The 12,461-nt window shown below is 45.1% G+C and overlaps 1 protein-coding gene across 1 annotated transcript in view; it reads left to right on the forward strand.

Moving 5' to 3' along the window:
* Positions 1-5,154: 5,154 nt before the first annotated feature.
* LOC112249817 (zygotic DNA replication licensing factor mcm3-like) overlaps positions 5,155-12,461 on the forward strand; it is a 23,030-nt gene continuing 15,723 nt past the window's right edge. Inside the window, exons 1-7 of the mRNA XM_042321405.1 lie at positions 5,155-5,320; positions 6,000-6,112; positions 7,669-7,877; positions 8,890-9,020; positions 9,250-9,488; positions 11,963-12,068; positions 12,259-12,412. Coding sequence (XP_042177339.1) covers positions 5,246-5,320; positions 6,000-6,112; positions 7,669-7,877; positions 8,890-9,020; positions 9,250-9,488; positions 11,963-12,068; positions 12,259-12,412 — 1,027 coding nt within the window. The 5' untranslated portion in view covers positions 5,155-5,245. The remainder of the gene's footprint in view (positions 5,321-5,999; positions 6,113-7,668; positions 7,878-8,889; positions 9,021-9,249; positions 9,489-11,962; positions 12,069-12,258; positions 12,413-12,461) is intronic.

Consider the following 12,461-nt stretch of genomic DNA (forward strand, 5'->3'; position numbering starts at 1 on the left):
CAGTTATCAAATACCACACAACACCTGTCTGTCTGCTCCTGAACAGTCACAGAACAGTCAGAGGTATCAAATACCACACAACATCTGTCTGTCTGCTCCTGAACAATCACAGAACAGTCAGAGGTATCAAATACCACACAACACCTGTCTGTCTGCTCCTGAACAGTCACAGAACAGACACAGGTATCAAATACCACACAACACCTGTCTGTCTGCTCCTGAACAGTCACAGAACAGTCAGAGGTATCAAATACCACACAACACCTGTCTGTCTGCTCCTGAACAGTCACAGAACAGTCAGAGGTATCAAATACCACACAACACCTGTCTGTCTGCTCCTGAACAGTCACAGAACAGCCACAGGTATCAAATACCACACAACACCTGTCTGTCTGCTCCTGAACAGTCACAGAACAGTCAGAGGTATCAAATACCACAGAACACCTGTCTGCTCCTGAACAGTCACAGAACAGTCAGAGGTATCAAATACCACACAACACCTGTCTGTCTGCTCCTGAACAGTCTGAACAGTGACTGTTCAGGATCAGACAGACAGGTGTCTGTCTGGTATTTGAACAGTGTCAGTTCAGACTGTTCAAAGACACACAAGGTGTTGTCTGTCTGCTCCTGAACAGTCACAGAACAGTCAGTGGTATCAAATACCTCTGACTGTTCTGTCTGTCTGTTCTGAACAGTCACAGAACAGTCAGAGGTATCAAATACCCACAACACTGTTCTGTCTGCTCCTGAACAGTCACAGAACAGTCAGAGGTATCAAATACCACACAACATCTGTCTGTCTGTTCCTGAACAGTCACAGAACAGTCAGAGGTATCAAATACACAACACCTGTCTGTCTGCTCCTGAACAATCACAGAACAGTCACAGGTGGTATCAAATACCACACAACTGTGTCTGTTCTGCTGACTGAACAGTCACAGAACAGTCAGAGGTATCAAATACTGTTCACACAACAGGTGTCTGTCTGCTCCTGAACAGTCACTGAACTGTTCTGTGATTGTTCAATACCACACAACAGGTGTCTGTCTGCTCCTGAACAGTCACAGAACAGACACAGTTATCACTAAAGGGTTAGACTGCAGCACCTCTCTGTTATTCTCCCTCCAGTGTGATTCTCCCTCCACATACGCCTATTGCTCCCTGAACAGTCAGTTATTCTCCCTCCACACAACATTCTCCCTCCACATGAACCTCCACAGTTATTCTCCCACAACACCTGTTATTCTCCCTCCACACAGTTATTCTCCACACAACACCTGTTGTTGAACCTCCACAGTTATTCTCCCACACACACCTGTTATTGAACCTCCACAGTTATTCTCCCTCCACAACGTTATTCTCCCTGAACAGACACAGTTATCTACCCACAACACCTTATTCTCCCTCAGACACAGTTATCTCCCTCCACATCGTTATCTCTCCTGAACAGTCATTCTCCCTCCACAGTTATTCTCCCTCAACACCGTCTATTCTCCCTCCTGAACATCGTTATTCTCCCCCACACACCTTATTCTCCTCCTGAACAGTCACAGAACAGACGTTATTCTCCCTCCACATCGTTATTCTCCCTCCACATTGTTATTCTCCTCTACATCGTTATTCTCCAGAACATCAGAGTTATTCTCCCTCCACATTGTTATTCTCCCTCCACATCGTTATTCTCCCTCCAACACGTTATTCTCCCTCCAACTGTGTTCTGTTCTGTGACTGTTCTCCAGACAGACAGGTGTTGTTCTTTGATAACTCGTTATTCTCCCTCCACTGTTCAGTTATTCTCCCTCCACAGGTGTTATTCTCCCTCCACATCGTTATTCTCCCTCCACATCGTTATTCAGGTGTTGTGTGTTATTCTCCCTCCACACTATTCTCTGTGATTGTTCTCCCTCCACAGACAGACAGGTGTTCTCCCTCCACATCGTTATTCTCCAGAACCACACAGTTATTCTCCCTCCACAGGGTTATTCTCCCTCCACATCGTTATTCTCCCTCCACATCGTTATTCTCCCTCCACATCGTTATTCTCCCTCCACATCGTTATTCTCCCTCTACATCGTTATTCTCCCTCCACATCGTTATTCTCCCTCCACATCGTTATTCTCCCTCCACATCGTTATTCTCCCTCCACATCGTTATTCTCCCTCCACATCGTTGTTCTCCCTCTACATCGTTATTCTCCCTCTACATCGTTATTCTCCCTCCACATCGTTATTCTCCCTCCACATCGTTCTCCCTCCACATCGTTATTCTCCTTCCACATCGACTTCATGATGCTGGTGGTTTAATGTTCTCAGTCAGACAGCCAGTGGTAGCAGAAGCAAGAGGCAGGTGAAATCTAGCAACCTACAAGTGATCAAAATAAAGTAATAGTAATAATAATAACAATAATAATACTACTAACAATAATAATAATAACAACAATAATAATAATATTATTATTAATAATAATTACACTAATTACAATAATACTAATAACAATACTAATAACAACAATAATAATAATAACAATAAGAATACTACTAACAAGAATAATAACAACAATACTAATAATAACAATAATAATGATCATTCATTTAATTTGTACATCTCTTTTTTCACACCAAAAGGCGCTGAATATATATATTTTTAATCAAAGCAATCCAAAACACAGAACATTGTAAGCAGACATCAATCAAATGGTATTAACATGTGTTGTCACTGAATGAACATACTGTAGGTCTTAGAAAGCCTGGGCACAGCAGTCCACTGAATGAACATACTGTAGGTCTTAGAAAGCCTGGGCACAGCAGTCCACTGAATGAACATACTGTAGGTCTTAGAAAGCCTGGGCACAGCAGTCCACTGAATGAACATACTGTAGGTCTTAGAAAGCCTGTGCACAGCAGTCCACTGAATGAACATACTGTAGGTCTTAGAAAGCCTGGGCACAGCAGTCCACTGAATGAACATACTGTAGGTCTTAGAAAGCCTGGGCACAGCAGTCCACTGAATGAACATACTGTAGGTCTTAGAAAGCCTGGGCACAGCAGTCCACTGAATGAACATACTGTAGGTCTTAGAAAGCCTGGGCACAGCAGTCCACTGAATGAACATACTGTAGGTCTTAGAAAGCCTGGGCACAGCAGTCCACTGAATGAACATACTGTAGGTCTTAGAAAGCCTGGGCACAGCAGTCCACTGAATGAACATACTGTAGGTCTTAGAAAGCCTGGGCACAGCAGTCCACTGAATGAACATACTGTAGGTCTTAGAAAGCCTGGGCACAGCAGTCCACTGAATGAACATACTGTAGGTCTTAGAAAGCCTGGGCACAGCAGTCCACTGAATGAACATACTGTAGGTCTTAGAAAGCCTGGGCACAGCAGTCCACTGAATGAACATACTGTAGGTCTTAGAAAGCCTGGGCACAGCAGTCCACTGCAAAGGAGTGATTTGGCCGACATGCCTAAATAAATGTATGCTAAACAGAGAACGGACTAAATTCAAGCACTGACCTATATTTTAGCGGGCAGTGGCGCTGTATGAGGCGCTAATGACGACACACACCCAATGGTTTAGTACATGGAGGGGGGTACACATCGCCATAAAATATAACCTAGGCTGTTTTTGGTCACATATTATAGTCACAATAAGATGCATCATGCCCATAGGGAACAAACGGGCACGTGCCCCCCCCCTCGAATTTGTCCTGTTTCATGTGTAATAGTACTAGTCACTACTACCCAGAAGCCATTGCAGGCTATCAATCAAATTAGAGTAGCTAGACTGTCTGACTATCTTAGCAGGCATATCTGCTTGAAAGGGTTGACAGGACTTTAGAAAAGCAAGCAATAACTAAATGTATTGAATAGGACTCAAATTCCTTTCAATCTTTTACCCAGATTTTTAGCAGAGATGCAGAGAAGCATATTTAGTCAGGAGGATAAAGAAAGCTGAAAAGAGGCATGCTGAGATATGAAGAGAAATATACATATGTTTTACATAGAACTAAGCCTAATGATTATGGGCTCTAGATTGCAGGAAAAAGCTGTTTCAGGTGTTTGAAAAAATGCTTAATTCTCCTAGTCTAGCCCCCCTCAGACCAACCCTCAGCCATCTTCACATACTTTGTGTCCCTTCAGATTGTTGGTGTGTATGACGCCCCCTGAATAACTAAACAACCGTTTTTTCTCCATGCACAGGAGAAACAGGGCTTATATTTCATGGCTTATATTAATTCAATCATAGGAATGTGTTCTTAACTGACTTAAAGGTTTAAAAAAAACATTAAAAAAAACAAATAAAAATAGGTAGCTTCACATGAAATGTTGATTAATGATTTCTAATAATATTCTAATAAAAATAAAATATCTGAAGGTAATTTTGGCATTTTTACATGTGAAGATTGCAGGGCCTCACTATACGTTTAAAAACAGACGATATCTATGAATGAATTTACAATAAATGCATAACTTGTAAATAATGCAATGAGTCACAATTTGTTGTAGCTAAATAGCGCCATCTAGTGCACTAACTGAGGAAGAGCGTCCTCAAAGCCAGCTGCCTACTGCGCATGTTATATTTTTTATAAGCCCCATCTTTCATAGCCTGTTCCCATATCACTTTGGCATCTTTGCCAACTCCTGGTCATTAATTTGGGATGTTTGGCATTAAAATGCGATTATGACAGTAACATTTTCAATGTGTTGAACTATTTTGTTTCTCATTTGTTCTTGTGAGAACTAGTGGAACGACAAGAGACCTACCTGGTTAAATAAAGGTGAAATAAAAATATTTAAAAATAAAAAAGAGAAAGAATTGTCAGTGCAACGTCGTCCGACACGTCGTAGGCCGTCATTGTAAATAAGAATGTGTTCTTAACTGATTTGCCTAGTTAAAAAGTAAATAAAAATAAATAAACAGAGAGAGAGAGAGAAAGGGGAGCATAGTATGACATATGAGCCTGGCACTCAGGCAACTTTTTGCATGCCTCATGTCTGAACATTTCCCGCGAGTTGCTGACGGGGCGGGTCCAAATTCAGGAAAGACGGTATCTGATTGGACTGATACAGATTCCGCGCCAAATATGCAAAGTAGAGATGGTCACATGGACCAATCAAGATTCAGAACTGAGTTCACCGCGTACTTAGTGGCGCGAAAATCTTGCATTTCTGTAAAGACCTATGTAGAAACGGTCACGTCGGAGTCTGTAAAAGTTTGTTATATTTGGAAAATATAGAATTACGAAATGGCGGCTGATTCTGTGGACGATCGGGAGATGAGAGAAGCACAGAGAGAATATCTGGACTTCTTAGATGACGATGTAAGTGGCATAATTGCTTGAAAAATATAATGCTTATTTTGAATGCCTATGGACAAATGGAAACCATGCGGCGATGAGTGACAATAGAGAGCAACAGTAATGGCGTCTTTTTGTAGCTATTAACTCCTTCACTGTTCGTTGAGAAAAGCCGATCGGGAAATTAATGGAGTTTTGTGTAGAGTTTTTTTTTTATAAACCTCAGACCTTATTTTCGACGTTTATTCCAAAACTCATATTATTTTCCCCCCCCCCATAACAATGTCTCAAATAACCATATCTACGTCATGTGTGGTTTTTAATCACTACAAGCTGACGAGATCTATTAAAATCAAAGTTTTTGCAGGAACACTGTCCAAAGAGTTGCTATCTAACGTTAATCCCATTTTACTTGATTTTTTTTTTTTAAACAACCCAATGCGTTGTTTGTTAAATGTTACTAAATACTGTGTCTAGTTAACCAAGTAGCTATAAGTTGTTAGCTAAGTAAGCACCAGATAGATAGTTAGATGATACTGAGAGCCAGTATGGGTGAAAGTGCAGGGAGTTGAGTAGCCAGTAACTCGGCCTGGATGGTATCTAATGGCGTCCTCCTCTGTGTGTGTGTGTGTGTGTGTGTGTGTGTGTGTGTGTGTGTGTGTGTGTGTGTGTGTGTGTGTGTGTGTGTGTGGTTCCGATGCAGCAAGACCAGGGGGTCTACCAGAGCAAGGTACAGGACATGATCAGCGAGAACAAGAACCGCCTCATCGTGAACATCAACGACCTGAGACGACGCAACGACGTGCGGGCTACCAGGTATGTACACACACACACACACACACACACACACACACACACACATATTAACGTGGTGTACCATTTAAGCCATGAATGCCTATCGTGTTCGTCTGTAGTTGAGTGATCCACAATGTGGTCTTTCATTTCTTTGTACTGTCAACTATTGTCATTGTGGAGTGCCACCTTAATACATTTCCACAACAGTAACTACACTGTATTTACACACCTTAGTATCTCATAGTTATACACACCTGTGTACAATGCATTCGCGCTATACATGGGGCTCCCGAGTGGCACTATGTGTCTAAGTCACTGTGTGTCAGTGCTAGAGGCGTCACTACAGACCCTGGTTCGATCCCGGGCTGTTTTTAAAAACAATATAAAGGCGAGCCGCACACTCGAGGAGCTCCGACGCAAAAAATATATATTTTACGTCCCAACGTTTCGACAGACGAGTTGTCTTCATCGGGGTATAATGACAAACTCTGCGGCGAGACTCATTTATATCGTGTCAAAAGACAGACACAGGTGTCTGTAGTCATGGCAGGGCGTGGCCTGATATCATTGGTTCATTCTCATATGTATTAAAATAACTTAAAGAAAACAATAAATGGATCGAATACGATCATAGATACACTTTGGCTCCATAAGCCTACAAACAAACGGTATCACAACCCGCCGTGATCGGGAGTCCCATAGGGCGGCTCGCAATTGGCCCAGCGTCGTCCGGGTTACGGGAGGCTTTGACCGGGGTAGGCCGTCATTGTAAAATAAGAATTTGTACTTAACCGACTTGCCTGGTTTAAATCAAGCTTAAAATAAATAAAATAATGACATCAGGATATGGGATATCTATTACGTGTTAGTTGATTATATTACACAGCTATATGATATGTCCAGATATATTTAAACCGAGATTTTAGTTTAGTCACGTTCATGACTATGGATGTCTGTCATGTAATACTATTGTGATGTGATGTCTTAAACGCTGTGCTCTCTGTCTCTCTCCTTCTGTCTCTCTCTCTGTCTCTCTCTGTCTCTCGCTCTCTCTCTGTCTCTCGGTCTCTCTGTCTCTCGCTCTCTCTGCCTCTCTCGCTCTTTCTCTCTCTCTCTGTCTGTCTCTCTGTCTGTCTCTCTGTCTCTCTCTCTCTCTCTCTCTCTCTCTGTCTGTCTCTCTGTCTGTCTCTCTCTCTGTCTCTCTCTCTGTCTCTCTCTGTCTCTCTCTGTCTCTGTCTCTCTCTGTCTCTGTCTCTCTCTCTCTGTCTCTGTCTCTGTCTCTCTCTCTCTCTGTCTCTCCATCTCTGTCTCTCCATCTCTCTCTCTCTCTCTGTCTCTCCATCTCTCTGTCTCTCCATCTCTCTCTCTCTGTCTCTCTCTCTCTCTCTGTCTCTCTCTCTGTCTCTCCATCTCTCTCTCTCTCTTTCTCTCTCTCTGTCTCTCTCTGTCTCTCTCTCTGTCTCTCCATCTCTCTCTTTCTCTCTCTCTCAGGCTGATGATGGGTTGCTACTTATATAACAGCCCGATTACATCACACTATGTATTTAAATAAACCTGAGGCTGTGTTCTCTTCCCAGGTTGATGACTAATGCGTTTGAAGAGCTGCTGGCGTTCCAGCGGGCTCTGAAGGACCTTGTGGCGTCTGTAGATGCTACGTACGCCAAGCAGTACGAGGAGTTCTTCGTTGGTCTGGAGGGAAGCTTTGGGAACAAACACGTCTCCCCCCGAACCCTCACCTCTCGTCTGCTGGGCAGCATGGTGTGTGTGGAGGGCATCGTCACCAAGTGTGAGTGTTTGGGGGGAAACTAGGTTGTGGATGTCTCTCATTCGCTAAAAAGTGTAAACATTAGGGATGTGACAAACGGAGAGAGAAAAAAAAAAATCCCATTAAAACATTAACGCGAAAAAATCACAACATTTCACTAGAATATACAGCAACGATTTGGTTCTCACAGTGTTTCCCTTTCAGATAAAGGTTTCACCTCTACTACCAATACTGAACCTCAATTCCATCTCGCAAAGTTTGCATTTAGTTAGGGATTTTTTTCTTAATTAACAGTAAGGGTCCCAATTTAGTTGTGAACGTTCACACCCCTAGTTTACATCCAAGTTAGGAGGCTCCCCCGAGGGTCTGGAATCTCCAGCATCTATGTCCAGCATCTATCTCCAGCATCTATGTGCCGCTGATAAATTGTGGCCACTACTGCAATAAAAAATAATAAACACAAACCCCACAGATGACATCATTTTTGAGAACCAACAATCGGCCAAAATAAAAACTAGACAAGAGGGAATCTAACGTTCTGCGGTTGTCATGGCAACCCCGTTGATTTTCTGTTTTGAGTCACTCGGGTAGCATAGCAACAAGGCAGAATGTGTAGAATTGCAGAAAATTGCGGGCCCTGTGGGGGGGTGTATATGGCCAACATACAAAGGCTAAGGGCTGATCTGTTCTTAGACACGATGCAACATGGAGTGCCACAACCCCCCCAGGTGCCTTATTGCTGTTATAAACTGGTTGCCAACGTAATATAAGCAGTTTAAAATAAAAAATAAAAAAACATGTTTTGTCATACCTGTGGTATACGGTCTGATATACCACGGCTGTCAGCCAATCAGCACTCAGGGCTGGAACCACCCAGTTTATAATGTCTGATATACCACGGCTGTCAGCCAATCAGCACTCAGGGCTGGAACCACCCAGTTTATAATGTCTGATATACCACGGCTGTCAGCCAATCAGCACTCGGGGCTGGAACCACCCAGTTTATAATATATATTTCTGTTCATCTCTGTAGGTTCTCTGGTCCGTCCAAAAGTAGTGCGTAGCGTCCACTACTGTCCAGCCACCAAGAAGACTATGGAGCGCAAATATACAGACATGACCAGCCTGGATGCCTTCCCCTCCTCTGCTATCTACCCTACCAAGGTAAACACACACACACACACACACACACACACACACACACACAGGTTGAGGAGAACAACCCCGTTGGTGACAGTTTGGTCTGTCCATCTACAAGGACCACCGAACCATCACACACACTCACCACCTCTCTCCTTCTCTCCATCCTTTTCTCCTTTCCTCTCTCACCATCCCCCTTTCTACTCTTTCTCTCCCTCCCTCTTATTCTCTTTCTCTCCATCCCTCTCTCTAGGATGAGGAGAACAACCCATTGGAGACAGAGTTTGGTCTATCCGTCTACAAGGACCACCAGACTATAACAGTCCAGGAGATGCCAGAGAAGGCTCCTGCTGGTCAGCTTCCCCGCTCGGTGGACATCATACTGGACAATGATCTGGTGGACGTGGTCAAGCCAGGTGACCGAGTCCAGGTGATCGGAACCTACCGATGTCTGCCTGGCAAGAAGGGGGGATACACCTCTGGGACCTTTAGGTGAGGACAGGCGCTCTGAATGTCCTTTAGGTGAGGACTGACGCTCTGAAACGTCCTTTAGGTGAGGACTGACGCTCTGAAACGTCCGTTAAGTGAGGACAGACGCTCTGAACGTCCTTTAGGTGAGGACTGACGCTCTGAAACGTCCTTTAGGTGAGGACTGACGCTCTGAAACGTCCTTTAGGTGAGGACAGGCGCTCCTTTAGGTGAGGACAGGCGCTCTGAAATGTCCTTTAGGTGAGGACAGGCGCTCTGAAACGTCCTTTAGGTGAGGACAGGCGCTGAAACGTCCTTTAGGTGAGGACAGGCGTCCTTTAGGTGAGGACAGGCGCTCTGAAACGTCCCTTTAGGTGAGGACAGGCGCTCTGAAACGTCCTTTAGGTGAGGACAGGCGCTCTGAGAACGTCCTTTAGGTGAGAGACAGACGCTCTGAAACGTCCTTTAGGTGAGGACAGACCCTCTGAGGAAGGCGCTCTCCTTTAGGTGAGGACAGACGCTCTGAAACGTCCTTTAGGTGAGGACAGGCGCTCTGAAACGTCCTTTAGGTGAGGACAGGCGCTCTGAAACGTCCTTTAGGTGAGGAGGTGAAGGCGCTCTGAACTGAAACGTGAGGACAGAAGCCTGAACTCCCTTTAGGTGAGGACAGGCTCTCTGAAACGTCCTTTAGGTGAGGACAGACGCTCTGAAACGTCCTTTAGGTGAGGACAGGCTCTCTGAAACGTCCTTTAGGTGAGGACAGACGCTCTGAAACGTCCTTTAGGTGAGGACAGGCTCTCTGAAACGTCCTTTAGGTGAGGACAGAAGTACTGAACGTCCTTTAGGTGAGGACAGGCGCTCTGAAACGTCCTTTAGGTGAGGACAGTACTGCTCCTTTAGGTGAGGACAGACGTCCTTTAGGTGAGGACAGGCTCTCTGAACTGACGTCCTTTAGGTGAGGACAGACGCTCTGAAACGTCCTTTAGGTGAGGACAGGCGCTCTGAAACGTCCTTTAGGTGAGGACAGGCGCTCTGAAACGTCCTTTAGGTGAGGACAGGCGCTCTGAAACGTCCTTTAGGTGAGGACAGACGCTCTGAAACGTCCTTTAGGTGAGGACAGACGCTCTGAAACGTCCTTTAGGTGAGGACAGACCCTCTGAATCGTCCTTTAGGTGAGGACAGACGCTTTCTGAACGTGCCTTTAGGTGAGGACTGAAGTACTGAACGTCCTTTAGGTGAGGACAGACGCTCTGAAACGTCCTTTAGGTGAGGACAGACGCTCTTAGGTGAGGAACGCTCTGAACGTCCTTAGGTTTGTTAGGACTGAAGTACTGAACGCTCTCCTTTAGGTGAGGACAGACGCTCTGTCCTTTAGGTGAACGTACTCCTTTAGGTGAGGACAGACGCTCTGAACGTCCTTTATGTGAGGACAGACGCTCTGAAAAGTCCTTTAGGTGAGGACTGAAGTACTGAACGTCCTTTAGGTGAGGACAGACGCTCTGAAACGTCCTTTAGGTGAGGACTGAAGTACTGAATGTCCTTTAGGTGAGGACAGACGCTCTGAACGTCCGTCCTTAGGTGAGGACAGACGCTCTGAACGTCCTTTAGGTGAGGACAGACGCTCTGAACGTCCTTTAGGTGAGGACAGACGCTCTGAACGACAGACGCCTTTAGGTGAGGACAGACGCTTCTGAACGTCCTGAACGTCCTTTAGGTGAGGACAGAAGTACTGAACGTCCTTTAGGTGAGGACAGACGCTCTGAACGTCCTTTAGGTGAAACGTCCTTAGGTGAGGACAGACGCTCTGAAACGTCCTTTAGGTGAGGACAGACGCTCTGAACGTCCTTTAGGTGAGGACAGACGCTCTGAACGTCCTTTAGGTGAGGACAGACGCTCTGAACGTCCTTTAGGTGAGGACAGACGCTCTGAACGTCCTTTAGGTGAGGACTGACGCTCTGAACGTCCTTTAGGTGAGGACTGACGCTCTGACCGTCCTTTAGGTGAGGACAGACGCTCTGAAACGTCCTTTAGGTGAGGACAGAAGTACTGAACGTCTTTTAGGTGAGGACAGAAGTACTGAACGTCCTTTAGGTGAGGACTGACGCTCTGAACGTCCTTTAGGTGAGGACTGACGCTCTGACCGTCCTTTAGGTGAGGACAGACGCTCTGAAACGTCCTTTAGGTGAGGACAGAAGTACTGAACGTCTTTTAGGTGAGGACAGAAGTACTGAATGTCCTTTAGGTCTGAAATACGAAACACCCTAAAAGTTAACAAAGTCCCGCCTAAAAATATACACTTTACACAAACACTATTACTTGACTTGCATTATTACAAGACGTTGTTAAGTGATGTTTCTGTCAGGAAGTGGGACATTTCTGTCAGGAAGTGGGACATTTCTGTCAGGAAGTGGGACGTTTCTGTCAGGAAGTGGGACGTTTCTGTCAGGAAGTGGGACGTTTCTGTCAGGAAGTGAGACGTTTCTTCCTCTGTTCTCCAGGACCATCATGATAGCCTGTCAGGTGAAACAGATGAGTAAAGAAGTGTCTCCCTACTTCTCAGCGGACGACGTCTCCAAGATCAAACTCTTCAGCAAGTCAAAGATGGTAAAGACCTGATACGTTTTCCCCCTCTAGCAGTCACCGTGGATACATCTCAATAAGTCTCTCTTTCCATGATCTGACAAGATGGGATAGTCGCTCTGTTCACAAACACTTCTTTCTGAGGTCAAGGGGGATCGTCTTGCTCGAACTCATTCCCTCAAACGTACGTCTGTTCTTCCTGTCTCCTATCCAGGATGTGTTTGACCAGCTGTCCCGCTCCTTAGCCCCCAGTATCCACGGTCACGAATACATTAAGAAGGCCATCCTGTGTATGTTGCTGGGAGGAGTGGAGAAGGTTCTGGAGAATGGGTCACGTATCAGAGGAGACATCAATGTACTGCTCATAGGTACTGAGACGACATCGTCCTCTCTCTCTCTCTCTCTGTCACCTACTGT

This window comes from Oncorhynchus tshawytscha, linkage group LG05, assembly GCF_018296145.1.
Source record: "Oncorhynchus tshawytscha isolate Ot180627B linkage group LG05, Otsh_v2.0, whole genome shotgun sequence".
In the NCBI taxonomy this organism is placed as follows: Eukaryota; Metazoa; Chordata; class Actinopteri; order Salmoniformes; family Salmonidae; genus Oncorhynchus; species Oncorhynchus tshawytscha.